The sequence below is a fragment of the Cyprinodon variegatus genome, unplaced genomic scaffold (genome assembly GCF_000732505.1).
Source record: "Cyprinodon variegatus isolate N-32 unplaced genomic scaffold, C_variegatus-1.0 Scaffold420, whole genome shotgun sequence".
In the NCBI taxonomy this organism is placed as follows: domain Eukaryota; kingdom Metazoa; phylum Chordata; class Actinopteri; order Cyprinodontiformes; family Cyprinodontidae; genus Cyprinodon; species Cyprinodon variegatus.
Window position 1 is genome coordinate 310,194 of NW_015150873.1, and position 23,794 is coordinate 333,987.

At 35.9% G+C, this 23,794-nt stretch overlaps 3 protein-coding genes across 3 annotated transcripts in view; all 3 read right to left on the reverse strand.

Moving 5' to 3' along the window:
* LOC107093335 (probable G-protein coupled receptor) overlaps positions 1-1,172 on the reverse strand; it is a 16,283-nt gene extending 15,111 nt beyond the window's left edge. Inside the window, exon 1 of the mRNA XM_015388333.1 lies at positions 807-1,172. The gene's annotated coding sequence lies outside the window, so the exon portion shown is untranslated. The remainder of the gene's footprint in view (positions 1-806) is intronic.
* A 1,154-nt stretch (positions 1,173-2,326) lies between these two features.
* Positions 2,327-14,299, reverse strand: parp3 (poly(ADP-ribose) polymerase family member 3). Its single transcript, XM_015388348.1, has 11 exons — positions 14,145-14,299; positions 13,671-13,845; positions 13,460-13,585; positions 9,348-9,527; positions 9,108-9,246; positions 7,787-8,010; positions 7,552-7,707; positions 7,388-7,474; positions 7,136-7,313; positions 6,900-7,043; positions 2,327-3,278 (listed from the first exon to the last, which is right to left on the reverse strand). The coding sequence occupies exons 2-11, from the start codon at positions 13,836-13,838 to the stop codon at positions 3,103-3,105; spliced, it is 1,578 nt and encodes a 525-aa protein (XP_015243834.1). The 5' UTR covers positions 13,839-13,845; positions 14,145-14,299; the 3' UTR covers positions 2,327-3,102.
* Positions 14,300-19,938: 5,639 nt separating this feature from the next.
* The window catches only part of grm2 (glutamate receptor, metabotropic 2), a 65,703-nt gene continuing 61,847 nt past the window's right edge, over positions 19,939-23,794 (reverse strand). The window contains exons 6-7 of the mRNA XM_015388326.1: positions 21,465-21,642; positions 19,939-20,340 (exon numbers count right to left, since the gene is read on the reverse strand). Coding sequence (XP_015243812.1) covers positions 20,267-20,340; positions 21,465-21,642 — 252 coding nt within the window. The 3' untranslated portion in view covers positions 19,939-20,266. The remainder of the gene's footprint in view (positions 20,341-21,464; positions 21,643-23,794) is intronic.

Below are 23,794 nucleotides of genomic sequence, written 5' to 3' on the forward strand. Positions count from 1 at the left end.
CGCGCCCGAGGTTAACAATTGACGTCACCTGGCGGAGACCGATTAGTCTGAAACATTAACAAGTTCTGTTCAGCAGATCTCAGCCTGCGTGCAGAAAAGTGAGGCTGAATCAAGTCGCAGATAAGACATAATTAATATCCTTATCCTATCTCCACATGACTTTTTGATAGGCGTGCTGGCATAAAAAGCAGCGGTTGTTGAGCACAGTAAAATGCCGTATTAATGACTAATATTAACTGTATCATGGACATTTGTATTTTTGATTTTATCCTTGTTAGAATTTTGAAGTTTTTTTTTAGATAGAAATAAAGTCCTTTCAGCTGGTAAAGGGATATCATTTGTAGAATAACATTTTCATCTTTGATAGGAAGAATGTTATTGATTTCAGAAATGTTCATTTTGACTTGGACGCAATGTATTTAAAGGAAAAGTCTGGTCATATTCAAAATTTAAACTTCTGACAGTACTTTTATGAAATAATTACATATGTTCCAATAAATTATAAGTATTTTTAATTAAGAGTAATTTTCATTTGAATGTGCTTTACCAGAGACATCTGGTAAAGCACATTGGCCTGCCATACCACTCGCCCAGTATTGTTGTCTTTCGCTGATCATGAAAACAAATTTATATATGTTTTATGTTTATGTATTAGGCTATTATGACTTTTAATTCAATTAACGCTGCAATTATTGCTTGTTTTATGTATCAAATAACAGGGGTAAAAATAATTTGTAATATCAGCAAATCCATAAGTACATATAAAAAACACACAGAAAAACAAGTCTTACTATTATAAAACCTACCTTTTCTTGAATAACCAATATCATCAGCTGATGTAGATCTAGAGTAAGGGGATATTCCTTCTGCTGTCTCACCAGTTCATTAGATGCATAAAATCACCAATACTGTTTCCAAATCTCAAGCAAGGAAAGTCACTATTGGCTGGTCTCAAAGCTGCTTGACTTTTTTAAATGCCATCATCACCTAATTTAAATATGTGGAAATTTGCAAATATGGAAAATGCTTGCCTAGAATGGGAGTGTGTGTGCTGATGGGTGCGGTTAAAAGTTACGTGAACAGAGCTGTCTGCAATTAAAGCAGATGGCTGTGTTTCATATCAGTGAAGATCTGATTCCTCCGACTGGATTGGGGTTAATGGTCTTTACAGGGTTCTGATGTGTGATGATTAAAGTGTGAGTCACAAGAGAGGGAGGGCAATGTCCTCACCTGACTCACACTTAAATGAGGCATATATACAGTTTATGGTACTGTATCTCAGTGCCCTCCACCACTAATTTGAACTGAAGAAGCCTCTTGGATGAGAGGCGAAATGTCTTCTAGAAAACTCTATATGCCGTTACCTAAACTGAACTTTTCAAGCATGATGGCGGAGTGATGATCAGAGTTTACTGGAATTCTTAGCCATCTTAATTGGGGTTGTCAGTGCTATGGATAAGAGTAGCCGAAGAGTAATAAAAAACAGTTAACGATACAGAATTGTAGGTTTCCATGGGTTTAGTAGATTAGTTCCAACAAAATGCGTATTCAGCTCTACAACACATACTGGAAGCTAATGATCTGGTTATGTGAACAACATGAAGCAAACTAGGCAGAGCTTTTACTTTCTAGAGCTGGACCACCCATCTCTGCACGACATCTACCGTTGCCGCAAAAGGCCTACATGATTGAGGCCACTGATGCAGTAGGGTTCGTTTGAGTGAAATAACCCATCTAAATGCTAGATGACAGTAATTCTAATACAATATCCCATTAAGTATTGGCAAGATTAAAATAACATGCTCTTCTATAGGTAAAGTTTAATATTTTACTTATATACAGAGCATGTTAATCCTAAAATGTAAGTACTAAAGCTGAAATGTATTGTACAAGTTTCTAGTTAAAAAGACCTACATTTATGAACGGAAAAAAGTTCTAATGGGGGGTTTCAAAAAGGAAGAAATTGATTGATTGAAATAAGAGCAAAACCTATCTGGATGTGGATTTAAAGACCACGGGCAAAAAGGTGGTCTGATCAGTTGAAACCAAAAGTATCCACTATCTGTGGAAAAACTAACAATGCAAACTACTGTCAGTGCAACTTCACAGTACCACATGATGCATCATGCAGTGGGGAAGGTCTTCTTCAATAAAGACAGGGATGATGGATATAGACGTCCAATAAATAGATTCAGTTAAATTCAGGGCAACCCTGAAAGACAACCTGTTAGAGGTAAAAACCAGAAAACCAGCAAGAAAAAAAATGACATTTTACAAGAAAAATCTTCAGGTTAATATTTTCTTCTGTATTAACATTTATTACACAATAATTTCTTAAACACAGACAGGTTTACAGGTGTGCCTGTTTCTGTTTATTGGATAATTCAGGGCTTGTGTGTGCAAAATAAAGATTTTTTTTTTTTGTTAGTGTGTGGCATCATGTCTCAACAATCTGAAACCATAAGTACATAAAAGTATTAGCAATTAGCATGTGTCACTAATGACAATCACTGTATTACTTTTTTTTCATTGTGAACAACATGCTGGACTTCACTCGCCTGTAAACACAAATGTATATTAACTTCCATTTTACTCTTGCTCTATTTTATTTAAAATAGAGGTGCAAATCCATACTGGAAGTCACTTTATAGCTAAAGTTTATACATGTAAAGGGACCATCTCCAGGAAAGTGTTCCAAAAAAGATAATTCTTCTTCTTCTTGGTCAGCTAGCCTTCATATATTCCTACATGAAAAACTGTAGGATTAATTACATTCATTTGAAATCCTAAGTCATGACTATAAGCATCTAATGTTTTGGATAAAGTTGTGAAACATCCCTTAAAAACCCTAGAGTGCAAACAAACATTCTGACCATTTAAGCATGGTCAACTACAGATTTCCAAAAGCATTAAGAAAATTCACCATTTTTTATAAAGTACAGAATATTACTTTTGTATTTCACCTAAGTATGTGCAAAGCCAAAGCACATTCTATGCATCATGCATACGATTGTAAGGCACAGAACAGAAAAAGGCGCTTATGCAATATGGTAGGAGTAACTATTCCTTAGGACCTGCACAATCAGAGTTGAATCTTTACAACTAATAATTTATTTCCATCTCAAGCAGATAGCGAAGGCGACACTGGCTCTCTTTGTAGATCAGGTATTCACTACTGCTGAAGTAGCTTTCAGAGTATTGCGGCTGGTTGATGGCATTTCCCTGAGGAACAGTGACCTTCTTGCCTTCCAGGTTGATGACGATGTCTTTAGACGGATCTGAAAACACAACAGACAACCAAAACTTCCTTTGGTCTTTCAAGCTTTCATAACTTATGTTCATGTATAAAATTACTATGATTGGTAAAATGTGCCAAAGAGTGGCTGATTAGGCTGGATTATATTTTTTGTTTCCTAACAACAGAGGAATAGTTGCTAAATGAAAAAAAAAAGACCAGATAAAACACATATAATGATAAGCCAGCTAACAGAAACCATGCTTAATGAACCCATCCTGTTTAAATTCAAGTTTTTTGTGAACCATCCACTTCAAATTGTTTTTTGTCTTGTTTTTTATTTTAACATACTTTAATAATCAAATCAATTTTCTGCATTTAACCTATCCCCTTGGAAGTGGCAGTCTGTGGGAGTGGGGGGATTGAAGTCACTATGCCCTAACCACTAGGCCGCCACTAGTTTGTACAAAAATACTTTCTTTACACATAGTGGAGCCTTACCCTCTTAAGTTGACAATTTTCTTTGTAATTTTTTGTATGTTTTTGGTGTGACTTTGTTTTAATTACCTCTTTTGGCTATTCAGGGCTCTTTAACCATAAAACATTTAAATAAAAAATTACCCACGTTAAGCCTATAAACTGTTAAAAGAGATACTCTAAGTAGGTCCACTCAAAATTAAGCACTTCTGTAACAAGTTTAAAAAGCTATCGTCAGTGGAGCCCCAAATCGACGAGTAAACATGACAACACTCATCAGGAGGTGTCTATTTCACCTAACGGGAACTAGAGATTTTAATAAAGAAATAAAGAAAAGACGGAGAATGTGTTAAAAGAAGATAGAGAAGGAGAAAGTTGCTCGACTTAATGGATAGGTTTATATGAACTCCCTATGGCAGGTCGTTTTTACGTTTATTAAAAGCATTCTCCTCTTTAGTTCCATTTATAGATCACTAAAATGAGATTCTTCCTGATAAGAAATCACACTGCTAGACTGAACTGTAATTATATACAGTATTTTCTAAAATACATTTTTGCAGGAGAAAATAAATTTTAGAAAATGAAAAAAACAAAATTATACTAGTAAGAATTTGTTTTTATATACCTAGAAATGTTTACGCATTTTAAGTGGCCGTTCTGAAATTTCTCACCTTGACTGAATATGTATTGACATAGGAAAAATAATACAACAGGAATATGGAGATCTATAGTTCAATTCTAGACATACAGAATGCCTATTCTAGATGTGAACAATGTAATTTTGTTTGAAATGGTCATTTTGACAAGGAAACAAAGTTTTTTTTTTCAGATAACAGGAATACATGTTTAGTAAAAGTAGTACATATTAAAATGGCTTGTCGTAGTGTGTTGTGACCACAGTAACATTACGGGTTTATTTCTTCAATGGTAGTGGATCAATGTATCTATTTAGGTGAAATCATCTGGCAGCAGGTGAAGAAGAGGTCTAAAAATGTTGTTTTAATAGGTGGAACCTGTTCATCATCTCATGGGTTCTCAACAGTAATATATATCCGTTCATTTACATACTTTACATTGTTTGTCTTTTATTAATTCTGAAGGTGTGACGGCTATTATCTTTCTGTGTCAGTAAGCGACAATCAGTTACATTTCGCTGAAACCCTTCAATTCTTACATCAGTGAGGGCAAATCTGTTTGTTGGATGCTGTGGTGTAACACCTTATTCACAATGAATCCGTCATAAAAATTTAATTCATCCATCATGCCAACTAAATGCAAGTAGGATACATTGATCAAGACAACTCCCCTCAACCTAACTCTTCCCATTTCTGACTTTCTGTTTGTCTTGTGAGGTTTTAGATATATTTTCCCGTTGTGCTTCGCAATCTTTAAAAAACATAAAAATTCTCTATGTTTAACAAAAAATGACAGAAGGTTTTCTGTCATGCCACAGCACCACCGAGCCTGTGGAAAATATCTCATCAATCATGGGCATAGGTTTGCATAGGGACCATAGGGACATGTCCCTACCAAAATTTTGGACAGACCTATTTGTCCCTACCAATAATTCGATTTGAAAAACATGTTTATAATTTACAAATCAGCCACTGTGTGTGATCACAGCCTATCTTTTTTCTCTCGCAGCTCATTAGCTGATGCTGCCGCTCCGTCTNAAAACATGTTTATAATTTACAAATCAGCCACTGTGTGTGATCACAGCCTATCTTTTTTCTCTCGCAGCTCATTAGCTGATGCTGCCGCTCCGTCTAGCTGCCCGGTCTTTCCTGTCCCTTAAATCAGTAACTGTCCTGTTTAGCTCCACTCTCATTGGTTGCTCTGCCTCAAGTTCCACCTTCTCTCTTCCTGATTGGCTGTTTTCTAGTCCGTATGCGTTTGTGCGTGCTTGGAACACGAAATAAGAATTTTATTCACTCTAGTTACTGAAAATAATATTAGGCTACAAAACTAGTCCTAATGAAAAAAACTTAATTCTATCAACACTTAAACAGGCGAAAGCTGCTGATTGCTGATTCTTAGCGACGGCCGACTGAGAAAAAAAATGTGAGGGTTTCCCTTTTAACAATACTTCATTGTTATTACTGTTTTCACTTTATGACGACCCTTTGAGGCAGTTCAGCTATAAATAGCAGGTGTTATTTCTTTTATAGAGAATAACAACACAAGATGGTGCCTAAACATTTGTTATTTTTGTTTAGAAAGCATGATTACGGTTCCACATAATGTTGCAATTTCTTTGACTATTTCTACTTTTAAAAATAAGATAAAGCCAATTACAATTACATTAGTGTTTAGTAAAAAATGCTTTAATCCGGCTGTTTATTTTGAATATTATTACATTACAGACAAGAAGGTGTTATGTTTTCTTTTAATAATTGTTAAAAGTGATTTTATATTGGAATAAATTTAGTCAAATTTTTAGTGTTGTGTTTTGTAGATGATGCCACTATATATAAATACAATAAACGTTTTTGCCATTCCTTGAATGTGTTATTTTGCGTTATTTCATGATACAGAGAGAGCATTCAAAAAATAAGAGTGTGTTTCACCCGTTTATGTTTGCACAATTCTGTATCTTCAAAAGAAAATACAGAATAAACCCACATATAACAGGCATATTTAGACTATATTAGGCACATATTTACCTACTGTCTTAGTCACAGGTATGTTTAAATGCAAACCTTTTCAAAGTGAAAAATAATTAATGCCACATTGATCAGAGCCAGTGACGCTTCAAACATTGATAAACAACATCTAATGTGTGTAGTGCTGATAAAATTAGTATAAATGTAGCAAGAAACGCTGCTTTTCTCTTTAAACGAAATGCACCCTGATGCTCACGTCAAGCATAAAAAAAGCATGCATATTTTTGCAAAGGTAAAATGACAGTAATTAAACTTAGGACCAATAGTGTCCCTACCAAAGTGGAAATCAAACCTACGCCCTTGTCATCAATAAGAATGGCTTCTAGTCCCTTTTCCGACATGTACCAGATCCACTTTGCTCCTCCCATGTCTAACTTCCTATCTGGCTCAACCGTTTTATTGTTGCCTTTGCTGAGTCACCCATCAATAAATACTCATCCCAAGTTTTGATCACAGATGCTGTGTTGTCCTGCAGAGGCAATAACCTTAAGAGTAAGATTTAGAAATGCATCAAAGTATTTTACCTGGTTCCATAGTGCCTCGTGCTACCACACTGTCATAACCTGCAGGGGCCTTCTTCAAAGTGTGGTTGTCTTTGGTAATGGTGAACTCCTTACCCAGAGCCACCTCACTTAGAAACATCACTCCAGTTTTGCCTGAGGTAGTCACTAAAAAAAAAATAAAAAAAAATACTATATAGTCAAATATAATATTACGATCTGAAAAGATGGAAAATATAGTCTTATTAGAGGTATCTCACCATAACATATAGATTTAGCATTTTCAGAGGCAAAGTAGATCCCACTGCCAACCCGGCCTCCAGAATGGGGCATGATCCTAAGACCACTTTTGAGGATGGCTGCCACCACTGCTATATTTGTGCCATGCCAGAGCAGGCGGCGGTTCTCTAGGTTGTCATTTTCACTAAAGCGTTCTCCCTTGAATTTACAAAGTATTAGATCACAGCTTGTTTTTTTCCAATAAAAGCAGAAAACTGGCAGATCAGACTTACCTCTGTCTCTCGATCCACCTCCCAAACATTGAGAATCTTTGGCTTACGACCTTGACCTGAAGTTGCCTTTGTGTATTTCTCAATGATCTTAAGAGGCAAAAAACTTTAAACACCTTAGGGACAGGAAAATTATACCTATTTTTAGCTATAAAAGGGCACAGTACCTTATACATATTTGTATTTTTGGCAAGTAAAGACAGTTTGCATTTGAGCGAAGTGTAGTCTTGGTCAATAGGATGAGGAACTGTCTCCATCATCTCTTCCTGAGCTTTCTCTGTTTCTGATTTCAGTGTCTGGGCGAGCTCAATGTCTGCCAGCACCTAAGGAACAACATTTTAAAAGAATGTTAGTGCTGACAACTTTTATAAGAGCAAAACTAAAACTAAATAAATATTTTACCATGAGCATCTCCTTTTTCTTCTCAACAATCTCTTTGCTGTCTATGGTTGGAGGTCTGGTCCTGCCAAAGTTGTGAGGGATTGTAGTAAAGAACTTTGATGAGAGTTCTTCAAGGTGCCCTCTTCTACCCTTTTGGTCGATAGCAGCTGCAATCTCCTCCAAAACTTCAAACCCTTTTGCAATCTGTACCTTACTTAGCTTACCCAGGGGCATCTTCTTGATGTCTAAAATGTACATGAACAAAGAACAACTGGTTAAATCAAGGATTTCACTAGGTCTATTGGCACACTTGCTTTGCTAAAAAGCATTATAAACATTGAAATTAGTCTTTTAAAGAACTCTTGCATTCTTGAAATAGCTTTAGTCTTTAAGCTCACGAAGACCGAATATTGATGGGGTTTTTTTTGCACCTCCACAGTAAGTTTCAGCCTTACTGGAGTGGTTTGATCACATCAAGATTTCTAACATGTTGCGTGCAGTTTATCTGTCTAGAGGCATTATTTTGGAGATGTGAACACTATTCTAGAAACTTCATTGTCAGAAGTGCAGCACATACCAAATTTCTGATGCCTGCAGCACAATGCCTTTGAGATTAAGAGCATTAGTTAATTATTCCGGCCGATTAGGAAGACCCTCGTTATTGTACCCAAGAAAAGCGAGAGGCATGAGTGTCATTGTTGTGCATTTAACTCAAGATTTTTTTTTTTTTTTTACTATTCATTCAGTTTCGGAAATTTAAGATTGATTTATTCTTAAAATGTATTTGTTTCATAATTGTGTTGTAACACTTATTTTATAAAGCTATTTTAGGTATTTTATGTTGACTTATTTGTCTTTTATTTACTATTCTTTTATTCAAATGAGAAGGCAGTGTTTTTAAACAAACCGGGATTATACAGCTTTACAGACTAGTCAGAAGTTGGTATACAGACTTCTAAAGCTAAAGAAATATTTTTAAATGTATATTTATTTTTTAATAAGCAAATTGATCTATATTATGGAATAGTTACTAATAATTTTGCTTAATTGTATTTTTTATGTATTTAATTTAATTACAATTAATAAATTTGTTTAATTAAAACGGCTTAAGATAGCAAAGGATATGCAGCGTTATATCAATTTAAATAGAAAAAAAAACTTTAAGAACAGAGACATCATATAAGAATTAAAATACCTATATTTAAATAAGCTAAGATAAGGAGAGTCCAATTTCACCCTTTGTTTCTAACAATGGTTGACCATTTGCATGTCTGTTCTTTAATTTTTTTCATTACTACATTTTGAATCTCAACTTCAAGCCAAGCTAGTGAGACACAGCCACCTAAATTCATGCATTCCATCGCCTCCTTGAACATGTCGTTGCTGAAAATGAGCTTAATAAGTTTCTGTGTAGCTTCATCGAGAGTGCATGGGAGCACATTTTTGGAGACTCCCCCTGCTTTGCCATCAACATGGTCCACCTGTGGAGAAAAAAATGTAGATATAGATTGCTTCCAAAGACGAAGCTAATGAAAATATTACCCAATGCTTCATGCTGCAATGGGATGATGTGTTACATCACCTTGACCTCAGCATCCTGCTCTCCTTCTACTTCAATCAGTGTGTACTTCCCAGGGTGAGAAACAAAGTTCATCCGATCAGCCCAGTTGTTCTTGGTCTTATCCTTAAACTTCTTCTCAAAGTCTTTTACAGCCGATTCAACCTTATCAAACGCAGTCAGTTTGGATTGTCCCATTTCTCCCTAAAAAGTTTAAAATAACGCAGATTTAGTGTAATAATACCTCCCAGTGTTCATTTAATATTAATTAGGTAAAGAAATCACTTTCTTAGGAAATACCATGTCAACAAAAAAAAGTTATTTAATCCAAAATGGATTTAAAGGCTTTTGAAAACCAAACACACCCGTTTTTTTTTTTTTTTTAGTTTTACTAGGCATATTAATCTAATTACCACTATATAAAAAATGTTCAATTACAATAGCGGCGATTTCTCATTGAACTCTAGGGAGGCTAAACCTCAGCTATAAGTTTAATAAAATAATTGGTCAAATATGTATTATTACATTTCAGAAATGTGGTCATTAAACTGAATTAAATGTCCGCTTAATTATGCTGGATTTATCAATATTCGGTTGAGCCCGCTCTTAGGTGAATACGCCCCTCTGCTCTGGATCAGCAGGTATCGGCAGGCCAGTCAAGTCTCTAATCCATGTATTGTAATTTACCCAACGAGAAAGTAAAGGCCTCTTATGGGGTCTATGGAGCAGGGGCAGATCGTAAAGCTGGCTGCTTGATGCTGATTGGCTAAACACACCTAAATATGTGTCTGACAGTTGCCAGACAGGAGAGGTTTTTCTCACGAGACTCCGACAACAGAGGAAAAGGTGATATTTAAGTCAGAGCAGTCATCTTGTGCTGAACTTTCGTGCTGGTTTCTGGACTTTACTAGTTCAAGGCGCTTCACAACAGCTTGTTGTATGTCTTTAAACATTTTTAAATGAGCCTATTTTACCTCAAGCTACCGTGCTGTTTCTGCAGATGTGAAGTCAAGCATGCTCATGTTAAGTAGGTACAACCTGGCAAACAATGGAAGTGTTATATTCAAGATGGATTTTTCGGGGATTTTGTAAATACTCAGAAGTGACCGATACCAAGCTCCAGACACCAATGACAACCCTATATAAGATAAAAATAATTTTAAAAAGAAGAGAAAAACTTGAAGCATTTGCACGGCCTACAAGAATGAGCAGAAGAGTTCTGCAGTTCTGTGTTTTGGCCACAGATGGCAGTATCATTAGAAAACTCAGTCATGCCTCTTTAATGTTCTATTTACATTCACTGAAAAAAAAAGATAAAAAAAAGGAAAACAGTAGTTTAGGCAAAAGAAAAAAAGAAACGTGAAAGCAATGGTACTGCTGATATAAAATTAGTCTCCCCTAAACTAAGACAGTGGAGCACACCATCCCAGTCCTAAAGTTGTTACTCTGGCTCCTCGTATCTCAGAGAATAAACTTTTAAATACGTATGTTAGTCTAAAACTCCCCCAATGACTGAACAACAAAATACATTACAGGCTTGTCAGTGTATTAACCACTCAGACCTCCCAGGTCTTCTGACTCAAATAGACTCTGCATACCTAGAATCAAAAACAGAGCAGCAGCTTTTACTTGTTATGCGCCTCTAATCTAAAAATAAACACCCAGAATACAGTAAAATCTGCAAAACTCTAAAATGCTTCAAATTGAGATTAATAACATATTTGCTTCGAGTAGCCTTTCGCTGTGCCATCTAAACATAGTTACATTTTGAGTCCTTTCATTTTTTTAATACGATCACTTTATTTTCCATTAATTTTTATAATTATATTTTCTTAAAATATTATATTCACCTTTATGGCACTAAAATATTTTATTTATTTTTTTCATGTACAGCAATTTGAAAAGTTCTACCAATGCTATATAAATAAACTTCCCTTGCCTTTAACTGATAGGTTGTTGCTTTTCCGTAAAATTAAGAATAAAGTTAACAGTTGATGTTGAGGGGAACAAACATATAGGCAGCTAGCCTATATGACATATGATAAAACATCTAAAAACAGGCATGTACTTAATTTCTGCTCGTCAGCTGTTAACTTTCTTCTTTGTAGAAGTCCATGATGATCGCTTACGCTCAGAAGGTGGACCCCGCTGTGGTCATCCTGTCATTGTGTGATGACTTAAATACTAAATTGCTGCTGCTACATACCTAGAACCAGAACTAAACATGGAGAAGCAGCATTTAGTTCCTATGCTCCACTTATCTGGAACAAACTTCCAGAAAACTGTAAAAGTGCGGAAAGCCTGAGTTTCTGAGACTAGTTATACTCCATAGGTGTGCAAAGCTTCCCGCTGACCCACCTGGATTACAAAACGGGATGTAAAGTTGGGATTAAACCCCAAAACTGGGTTTTTCCAGAAGCCTGGAAAAATAAAAGTTGCAGGCTGCACCTTTAGATCACTACAACACAGCATTCATTTCAGTTGCACAGTGTTTATATAATGAATAGGGATGGGGATCGTTAATATTTATTGATATCGATACCTTTATCGATACTTCTTATCGATCCGAGTCTTTATTGATACCACTATCGATACTTTTCTGTTATTTGGTGGAAAGACCGTGCGACAATATGTTTTTAACAGACAGAAAGGAAGTGGGGAAAAAAATTATTTGAAGAAATGTCCTATATTTTGAAGAAATGTCTTCTTTTGGTTTAAAAAAATATATAAATTTTCACAATTGTTGGTTAATGTATTGTCTACTGTCACTTTTCATCGTGTTTTTAGTTATTAGGAAAATATTTAGCAAATAAATAATTGTCTTTTAAATTAAATGTAATTTTTAATAAATGTTGGCATCAGTAGTTTAATTATATATTCTAAAATAATTAGAGCAATATACAACTGTATTGCTCATGTTTCTCGCCAAAAACTCAATATCCCTTTTCTTTACGTTACACTTGAACGCATCATGATAACCTAATTGTCGTTTTACTGAGCCAATCTGAACACATCATCACGCAGCACGTCTGAAACTTTATTTATTTTTCAAGCTAACTAGCTTGTATGCTGCCGATTACAGCCTCCTCCTGCAGCGGCAGCAGCAGGAGGAGGAGGAGGAGTCTTTTCAACCCGGAGACAGTCGAAGGTACTGCATTTGACCTTTATTTCATGCACAATACTAATGTGCTTGGCCATTGAGGTTGTGTTCACCCCTTTAAAAGAGATCATTTTGCAACATAAGTTGCATTTCGCTTCTTCTTTATCTTTGAGCTTGGTAAAATGAAGCCAAACTTTAGACCTTTTCGTCCGTTCAGCCATCCTCGAGTCGCGAGCGAAGTTAACTGCCAGACTTGTTTTACTTTTAATTTCTGTTTGCTTACAATTTCATTCCAAAACATTGGTGGACATGCTGCAGTGATTGGATTGATTAGATTTAAATGCTGTGACGCGACTCGAGGAACACACAATTATGTTACAGGACCTCCGGGAGAAAAGAAAAAACGACCAGACTCAATAGTGGTATCGATAACCCCAAACGTTATTGATTTTCGGGTTTTGAAAAAAGGGGAACCGGGTCCTTGATAGAACCGGGTTTCGATCCCCATCCCTAATAATGAATAACTTTTTTATTTTTTTTAAACAACCAGTATGAACCAGTTGCAATTAAAATCATGCTGTTGTTCTACAGTCATGTCACCAGCCTTGTGTAAACCCCAGCCCAAGAGCATGGTTTAAAAAAGTTACAACCTCTCTAACTGAGCATTGTTCTGTTAGATATCGTCCAGTTAAAAGGGAGTCTTTCTTTTCCACTGTCACCAGATGCCTGCTCAGAAGGAAGGTTTTCTACAAAGTAAAAGACTTTACAAAATTAACTAGGATACTTAGATAATTGGCCTGTTGTCATAAAGTGATTGTTATATGTTTAGAATATAACTGCACTGATTATGAGTACGCTTTATCAGAACGCTTCAGGTTCATTTGAAATAAATCTGGAGCATACTGGAAAACAGAACTGTAGGAAAACATGACAGGATGCTTAAATGCCTTGAGATGACATCTTTTTTTGATTTGGCTTCATATAATAACAAAACAAAAAAATCAACATTAACTGAATCATGTCGGATATAACCTACCACTCTTCCCCAGCGGTTCCATGAATAGTAGGAGTTGTTTTCTTTTACAACTTGAATGACGTAAAACTTGTTGTTGTTGTTTCCTATGTTTGTTTGGTTGAGCATGCAGTCATAATCCTCGTGCACCTGATGGAAATAATAAAAAGTATTTAACTTTCAGAAGTCTCACTGATAGATGACATAATATGGACTGTCAGTGCTTTTGATCTACCTCTGCTGAAGACAGGTAGCAGTGCTCATCCACCTTCCTTTTGCCTTTCATCTGTGGCCCTGCAGCCAGAAGTGCCTCTTTTGCAGAGGTGAAGGCGTCCTTGGGCTCCTCTTTCACCTTTTTTCCTCCTGCCTTAGCAGCAGAGGCTGATCTTCTCTTTGGGGCCATGCTTTAGCTAAAGACAGGAGAAACTCACTATGCTTATCACTGGATGTGCTGCCAGGACAAGGGAATATGCCTGGACTCGCCCAGTGGCGCTGTCTCTCACTAAACATGGTCAATAATGCACATGTTGTACATTTACATAGTATTATAGCTTTCCATGTAATTTACTGTCCAGATAATGCAATTTGTTTTGCATTTTTCAAATAACAGAGAGAAAAAAATTGTTTTTATAAGTTTGGGATATCAAATAATCCTTCCGCTTCACACTGATCAGGAAATAACACTAATATCTACTAATAGAAAACCTACCTTTTCTTGAATAACTGATATCAGTAGCTACGGTAGATCTTTAGTAGGCGAATATTCCCTGCGGAATCACTTCCTACTGCTGCCTCACTGGTTCTCGAAAGGCTCCAGTCATTAAAGGAAGAGGTTGGACCTCACTGTACTGTTTGCAGCTGCGCCGCGGTCGCCACCTGGCGGTCAGACACGGCAACGCTTCTTATCAAGAGGCGTGACGTCATGAAAATAAACAAATAAATGTACAAAATTCTCAATGAAAAATAGATATACAATCAAATGAACAAAAATACAGTGAAGAAATAAATGTAAACAGTAATTCAATTACAATAAGAAAGAAATATGAGAAATAAATAGCAAATGTTCTTATTCCCCATTCATTTTTTTGGTCTGTTTTTTTGTCTTTTTGTTGAACCTTTGTATTTTATTCTTCCTGTGTATTTTGTTACCCCATTTCTTTATTATTTACCATGTATTAAATATAATGTTTATTGTTGTTTATTTATGACCCACCCGAAATGTGACTCGTCTTGATGTGTAGTAGTAGTGACTCTAGTCCTAAACTCTCCTGGATGACCGAGCTCCTCCCTCTGTCTGTAAGGGAGTGCCCAGTCGACCTGTGGAGAAAGCTTGTACAGGGCTCTCATTCATTTTATTATAATCCAGACTTTATGACTATAGGTGAGGGTAGGAATGTAGAGCAACTGGTAAATCCAGAGCTTTGCCTTTTCGCTCAGCTCTCTTTTTACCACAACAGCCTGTTACAAAGTCTGCATTTATAGAAACAGCGGAACAATCCGTCTATCCCACACTCAACCCTCCCCTCACTCATGAACAGGACCCCACCTGTTCAAATATCATAAATTAAACAATGTGTGACTTTTTTTTTCCTCCTGCCTTGGCAGCAGAGGCTGCTCTTCTCTTTGGGCCCAGACTTCAGCCACAAAACTAGAGAAACTCGCTATCCTTATTAAATAGGTGTCAGGACAAGGGAACATGCCCCTACTCTTTCAGTGGCCCCCTTTTAATATTATATATACACACACATGGTAAGGTCCATACAATTCTATATTGTTTGGCTCTATACACCACAACCGTGGATTTGAATTGAAACCAACAAAATGTACTTGAACTGAAGAATTTCAGCATTAATTTGAGGCTATTTTCAAGTCAGGTGAAGGAATTATAACACTTTGTAAATGTTCCTCCCACTTTTTAAGGGACCACAACCTATTGGAAAAGTTGGCAATAAATCAAACCTGCTGCTTTTGTTATGGATGACATAATCTATAAATACAAGGAAACCTGTTCCTTTGACAGCCGTACATGCCTACACCATGACACTACCACCACCATGCTTCAATTATTAGGTGGTATGATTTGGATCATGAGCCATACCTTTCATCTCCATACTCTTCTCTTTCCACTATGCTGGTATGATACAAGTTGATCTTTGTCTAATCTGCTCATAGTATGTAGTTTTAGAGCTGTAAAGGCTTTTTCAGATGTTGTTTGGCAAACTCTAATCTGGCCCTCCTGTTTCATGAACCATGCCAGTGCTTTACATATTTTGCTGAACTCTCTATTCCAAACAGTTTATCTGCCTACACCAATTTTTTTGCTATCTCTCTGATGGGTTTGTTTTTATTTTTTAGATGGCTTGCTTCACTGATGATAAGATTTCTTTGGACCTTGTTTGAGCTGACAGCAACATGTTCCAAATGCAAACAGCTCAGTTGAAATGAACTGAATTGATCTAATCTTAGGATGGAAACTGAGATTTCAGTTTCACAACAGCTGGTGTGAGAAGTTAATCAACTCTGAGTAGGTTCACTCGGAGTCAAACTCGTGCCTAATATCTATAAAAAGCCATCATTAATAAAGCCCCAATTCGGTGAGTCACCATGACAACAGCAAAGAGGAAGGCTTCCTATTTCACAACATAGAGATATAAATGCAGGCATATGGTGAGATGGAGCATGTTTGTAAAAGAAAAAGCAGGAACGCTACAGTTGCAAAGGAGAGGGAGATGGCGAAGGAGATTATCGCTGCTCGAGTTTGTGCATTTAGTAGTATATGTTATGGCAGGCCGTTTTGTAATTGTTTTTAGAAGAACTTGTCTTCTGTTTTTCAATTTCAAATCACTAAAATAGGATTCTTCCTCATTGGAACTACACTCCAAGTCAGAACTCTAATAAAAGATTTCCTAAATTGCATCATGGTAGAGACAGGTCTGTGGGTGAAGGATTCCAAGTTTTGGGGGGTAGGGGGAAGTTACCAAATATTTAAACACGTGTTGTGATACCTTAAGATGTTTATTGCCCTCCCCGGTAGGGGTGGCAAATATCTTATTTAATCAGATATTATTCGGAATGTCATATATTGTTTATGAACACACGCCCTGCTAGCTGTGTGTTAGAACAACAAACGAAAGAGTGATTCGAGCTCAAATCCTAGTCAAACAGTTAACTCTACACATACATGGAATAAATTCACCACAACTTCTGTTCAAAATATAAGAGTTTATTAACAAAAATCATTCAGCTCCAAATCAAACATATTTCGGTTTAAAACTTTTGACTAAAAACTAGTGAAACTTAACTAAACTAAACTACTATCTTCGAAGAGGAAGGGGAAGCATGGTTGAAAACCATATTACAGTTTACTGTAGCACTGATTTTGTGTTTGAGAACCAAAGTTTACCTTGAAGAATTTTGGATGTGATCAAATTAGTTTTTCACCGATTTATAGCGATTTGAATGTTTTCAAACCAATTCATAATGCAAATCCATGAGGTGAAAATTATTTGGCCAAATAATGTTTAATTGAATAATTTGCTTAATCAGGAACCAATAACCTTTAGTTAAATGATTCTTTACTCTCTTTGAAATAGCTAGCAGCAAATAGAGATCAGGATTCCATTAAATGGCTTTTAGTCATAACTTGGTATTGGAAATGTAATGAGCATTTGAGGAACAAATAAACACTAATGTTATATCAGTGTTTAAACCCTTAGTGTAATAAAGCGTGTCCAATCTTCAACAACAGCTCAAAGCATATTACTGTAGCATAGTGTACCATGTGATCCATCCTGTTAGCTTTGTCTTTACCCATCAGTAAACACATGAAATGATCAAAATCATCAAAAGAAATATTGTTTCACTAGATTCTTTCCCTAACTGTGACAGACCTTATACCTCTGTTCCTGTCCTTTTTGGAAGATTTGAGTTTTCATCCAGCAGCAGCTTACTGTAGCATGGCAGGCTCACAGCAAAGGGGGCTTTTCTTAGTCCCACGCGTCTCCAACTAAGGGAACGGCCCTTTAAGACTTTCTCCTCCAGTCCGGCTCTGTAAGTTCTGAAACTCAAAGAAATGTGTTGCAAAAAGTCTTTTTAGCAGCAGTTAGGATCTGAAAAGTCAACCATCATGGCTTATCCTGATGAAGATTCTCAGTCATCCAGGTCATAGTCATTCCGTAAAAGTTTAAAAAACAATCCACTGGACTTGGTTTCCAAAGTTTCAAGACATTTCGCTTCCCCTCCAGGAAGCTTTCTTAATTCAAATGTCTGGATCTGCAGTGAGTTTGACTTTTTATATAGACAAGGCCTTGTTTTGTTTGGCAACATGCAAATTGAAACCGACGAGTGGGTTGTTTGGTTCCATTTTTAGCCTGTAATATCTGAAACCTGTCTAGGACCAGAATGTTCACATTCTGGATAAATAAAATAGGTGGTTTGAGAGGGGCGTGAAGGAAGCCATCTATGTTAAGAGAGAAAAAACAACTTTAAACAGAGGTGGTGGACTCAGATTCCAGTTTCCAAAAACTTACCATTCAGTTATAGAGGTGATCCCTTCCAGGTATCACCCCTCATTGAGGATCCAGACATTTGAATTGAGAAAGCTTCCTGGAGGGGAAGCGAAACGTCTTCAAACCTTGGAAACAAAGTCCAGTGGATCGTTTTTTAAACTTTTACGGAATCATGGATCATTCTGGAAATTTTGGCCTTTGGGCCTGGTGCCATGGATTTATCCTCTTCCAATGTGAAGCTTCACGGAAAGAGAAAGGACTTCTCTGTGCTGTGGTTTTTACTGTTCTCAGCTCCATGTGGGGTCCAAGGCACACCTCATTGGGAGGCGTCCTGTGGAGCCAGTTGGCTGAGAGGGGATTGCAGCGTAGAGAAGAGAGGTCTCACAGCTATTTTATGAGCAAAACTGCAACCTCTTCCCCAGTGATCATATTAAGAGGAAACATGGACACTCAGTGTCCAAAATTATTATCATGGTTTATGGCACAAAACAGATATTTTCTGGCAAATACAAATAAAGTCAGCATACTTTTCATAAAAGATATTTTTTGTAAATTGGAATGTTGCGATATGAGGGTTATATTTACAGCATCAGATATATTTAGGGTTTCAAACCCCCCCCTTAACCCCCTACAAATGAAGCCCTTGCTAATGCCTCACACTTTGAATGGTTTTGTCAATTTTTTTTCTTTATTGTGGTCATTATGGCCAGAAACTTCTCTTTTAATTTCATTGGATAAAAAAATATGGCAACAAAAACCAAGAACTGTCCTTAGGGACATTTGCAAACTTTAATACAGCCTGTTAGAGTGATGGAGCTAAGGTTTTCAGTAAAAGCCCACATAAGACTTCTTTCATAATATATATATATATATATATATATATATATATATATATATATTTTATGTGCAATTAAAATTTAAAATTAAATACAGTTAAAATGTTTAAGTTTTAAGACACACAACTTATTTTCTTCCTAAAGAGTAGATGCTGGTTTGTGCAAACTTGGGACATTTAGGCTTCCTACAGTTGAACTTGAGGCTTAACCGGAGATATAGGGATCTGAATTTACTTCCAGATAGCTGAGCTAATTTTTGAAAGATAAAAAAAAAAAAAATTTTATTATGTCTCACAAAGAACCATTATGTTTCATATTTTCAGTTTGAAATAAACATTTAACTTTGATATAAAATAAAATGATCTCTTTCACTATTCTGTATCAAGTAAATAGATAATTTGTTATGATTATCATAACTGACCTAAAACAGAAAAAGAATAGTCTGATATAAATGTAGATAATAAAAAAAATTTTCACTGTGTACAATAGATTTAAACTTTTGTTTTGAGTTTGAGGTCTCTGGATATTTAATTTGATGTATATGTACAATAGAATAATAGCAGCATACCAGAACTCAAGTCTATTACAGAGGGTAAAAGTTTTTATTTTATGTAATTTCTCCAGTATTATCCAGGATACTTTTTATTTTCTAGATGACTAAAAAAAAAAAAACACTTCTGACACAAGATGGCAGTGCGAATCCACCAATCTGCCTTTGCTCTGTTTTCGAGCATTTTGCTTTTGGTCCCAGATAGCTGATGTAGTGTTAACGGATGACTTTAAATTATTATGCCATTTCTACAGGTGCTTTCTCAGATATGATAAATGGCAAATACAGACTCTGTCTTAGGAATTGTCTGAAGTGTATCTTAAATGTAAGCCGGAAGGTTTGATTTTTTATTATCTTTTTGTCTCCCTCTGATTATAAATATTCCTCATTAAAGACACTTTAAACCATTCCCAACACAAGTTACCACCACAGGTTTAATAATGAGAAAATACTTTGTTGTAGAAGGTTTTGAAGCTTTTAACCTCAATGCATACTGTAGCTATATTTAACAAATCTAAAATTTTTCCTCTAAAGGAATCACACTCAGAAACAGACTTGAGTATTTATAAAAAACACATTTTATTTACATAAATTACAAGAAAAGCACAAACTGTTCACCAGAATCTACATTAAAAACGTATCGAATATATTACATTGAACAGATTTACTATAATTTACTCAATTGTTGCAAGTAGAATCTCCAAAAAGAAAACAGGAGCTATCATTTCCTTTATTGGCATTTCCTTCAAAATTTCTACGAGTCAAAGAACAAAATGACAAAATTGGGATATTTTTACTCACAGCACTTTGAGGACAACAAAGTCACGATAGTCGCATGTTTGACCCCATCCTTATCTGAGACACCTGATTCTGGACTAGTGATTATATAACTCTGTTTACAAGAATTTGCCAAAAAGAAAATAACCCAGCCTAATGTTCACAAGGAGGATGTTGTGGAGTCCACCACCTCTCGTCCATTACACACTGTTGGAACAACATTGGAGGCTGATGCTGCAAAACAAAAATGAATGATTTAAGTTTTTTTTTTTTTTTTGTAAAAATAAAACCATTCTATAGTTAATCTGTAGTGCGTACACTGGGCAGCCAGCTCCAGGCGAATATTGATCTCAAGGGCTGCCAAAAGACTCATGGTTGCTTTGTGTTTCCAGGGACTGAGATGCAATAGTCTGCTGATTCGGTAGAACTTTCTAGGGGCCCCAGAAAACATGTTCTTCTCTGACCAGAGGAGATCAAAACTGAACCTTCAGACTGATGGCACAGTTTTTGGAAAACTAAAGCTGTGCATTCATGTCTTCCTCTTCACAGTTACGTGCTTCTATATCTGTCTCTCATATAAAATCACTACATTAAAGCTTAAATCTGTAGTTGTTATATGACAGCAGATTAAACATTTTTAACACTTTGGTCAGATTAACTATAAAGAAGGCAGAGGTGGGAGATGTGGAGCCATCAAGTCTTCTCTATGTCTTCTTCTCTATTGTATTTGTTCTGTCCAGCAACTGATCCAGGTGAGTCCAATCTACAGGATTTAGTTCACTGTGCAGGTTGGACTCACCTGGTTCAGTGGCTTGGCAGAAGAAATATATGACATAGAGATGACTCGGTGACTCCACATCTCCCACCTCTGCATTAAGGTGAACTTTCTCCCAAATTAATAAGCAGCATAATAACTTAGTAATAACTTTGATTAATACCAAGCTATTTTATCCATGATTAAATAATATAAGCTAATTATCTGAGCTCTGTCTTTCTAGCATTATTTGTGTTTAATTTATGTAATTAAATGTTCCTGAGGAATGAGCTACTATGGCTTTTATGATTTTACGGAGTTGGAGAGTTCATCATTGAACGGTCTGATAAAATACAATGTTAAATATGTGGTTTTAAATGGTTTCAAAGATCACCCGCTCAAAATCTTGCAGGGAAAGAATACAAAATAACAATCATTCAGTTATTATTATTCAAATAATATTTCAACTCAACCTCTCAAGCAAATTCATCTATTCAGAATCATGTTATTGGTTTAAAGGCTGAGTCATCACTCAGGGTGGAGTTTAAAACCCAGTCACACCCAGTGGTGAAATGAATTAATTATTATTTTTATCTGACAATACCTTGGGAAAAACTGGAGGCCGGACCAGTGTTGACGCTGAAGCGGGTGGTGGCCACCCGGAGGTTGCAGACATTCTTCTGAGGTTGGAAAAGGATGATGTGGATTTTTGGAGCAAAGAGGCAACCCAGGACAACCGACCCACTGAGACTGACAGAGATGCACATGGTGGTAGTCTGCACCTGTGGGATGAAAGAGCGGTAAAAAGAATTCCTGTTAAACCCCAAAATAAAAAAATAAAAAACAATCTGTTTAGATTTTTTTTTTTCACAAAATTGTTTGGAGATATTTGGATTGCAAAAATTCAACTCTTAAAAAAAAAAAAAAATCATAAATGCAGTGAAAAAAGCCCCAGATGTTTCAAATTTTATAACCAGAGCAAGGTGAAATAAAAGGCGGGAACAGGATGCTATCTGTGACACTGAACCACACGTTGTGATTTATACATTACTTTGTTTTGTCAATTAGCAACTTAACCCTCAGGCATTTTTGTCTCACCTTGCATGTACTGGTGTTTACACTCAATCTGCTCCAGCATTCTGTCCTTTTATCTCCTATCTAATAAGAGGATACAGCCCAGCACTATGCTGTGTGTGGCAGCTTGTTTCTATTTCACAAGAACAGCAGCAGGTGTTTGACATCACCATGAATGTTAATGCTGGTATTAAAAATGCTTTTAGTACCAAGTGTGGCACTGTGCAACAACTGCTCTGTCACAAGGATAAAATCAGGAAAGAGGCAAGTGAACAAAAGCACAGCTTCCTTTGTATGTGAGAGAGTAAAGTTTTATGTACTTTAAGTATATGTTTGCAGTGCCAGTTAGTTACTTTACCATAAACTCAATATGGACATCACTCATGCTAATTGTTCTTTTATTCAGAGGGAAAAAATGATATAGAAACCAGCTTTAATGAATTTAAGAAAACATTTGTGGAGGCCAATTTTTAAATTCATGAAAAGGCTTCTCTGACACAAACCTGCCTCTTACATTTACTCCACATGTACTCATTTATTTTCCTTCATATAAAAGGTATCAAATTTGGATTTCAAAAGGCCTTCAGAGGTTCAGAGGAAGCTGATTCCAGAGTCAAAGTATATTTTTATTACTGTGTCCCATTATCCATTATTTTAACTTTAAACTGGCCAGTTGGAGTTACATAATGCCTGTGGTAAACTTGTTCTTGTTTTCTGCCTCTAGATTCTTTCTCTATCGCCACTACTGAAAATGTTAGAGCCATAAAAATGAAAAAAAAAAAAAGTTCTACACAAGTAATATGTGTATGGTAGACTTAATGCTATATATTTAATAAAGAGCTTCGACAAACAGTCAAAGTAGGAAGATTATCTATTGATGCGAGTAGCATCCACTTGAATGCAGAAGTCAGCTACCTTGCCACAACTTTCCAGCTGATAATTCTGAATTTCAAGGGTGTTAAATGGAAATTTTGACTTTCAAGGACAAATGGAATGCACCATATCTATTTAGTTCTCATTACGTTTAAAAGGAACTGGAATGATGACCTCAGGGTCCTACCAGAGTGGGCCCAGACCATTAGGAGCTTTAAAAAGTAACAAAGTTGGACATTTACTCTAAAACAGACAAGCTGCAAATGGATGGATGATAAAACATGAGTGATGTGTTTCCATATAGAGGTGTAAGTTAAAAGATGTGCAATCATATTTTGGGTCAGTTGAAGCCAGTTAAGAGAAAAGCAGAGACACCAACATTTTTAAGCGGACAAAGGCAGTCCTATTTAATAAAAAAAATACTTTAATAATTCCAAAGGAAAATTAAATGTTGCAGCACCTCATTGACAGATTTTCTACAAATTGTTGTACGTATTGATAGCTGTAAGCAGGAAGGATCTTCTTTATTGGTTTGTTTTTTTTTTTACCAGATAGAGAAGTCACTGACTGAAGATAATATATTATTTAATGGTCTTTGAAAGAAGGTGGTCAATGTTGTCCATAATATTATTCAATTTGTGACTCTTTCTTATAGATATATTCATATGTTTATATAGTTATATGCTTATAGTTATATAGTTATAGTGTTTCCAAAATCAGCATAGTAAAAACAACTTGATTTTAGCTAAAAGAACTAGGTGGTGCTGTTGGATAGAACTGTTATGTTTAACTTTTAGTCACTCAACATTTAATTAAAGCTACAGTTAAATAATTTGGGAATAGTACATTTTTCACTCCAACTTCTTGATGCTACCAAAACCATACTTGATCATTAGTGCGGCTTAACTTTAACTCCTTTTAACCAAAATTCCCAGCTATCTATCTATCTATCTATCTATCTATCTATCTATCTATCTATCTATCTAT

Excerpts from the sequence above, each read along its gene's own strand:
- parp3 (XM_015388348.1), bottom strand. The coding sequence starts at position 13,838 with ATGGCCCCAAAGAGAAGATCAGCCTCTGCTGCTAAGGCAGGAGGAAAA. Across the intron at positions 9,247-9,347 it reads AGCAGGATGCTGAGGTCAAG|GTGGACCATGTTGATGGCAA; the intron begins GTGATGTAACAC and ends TTTTCTCCACAG. Across the intron at positions 7,708-7,786 it reads AGAAAAAGGAGATGCTCATG|GTGCTGGCAGACATTGAGCT; the intron begins GTAAAATATTTA and ends GTTGTTCCTTAG.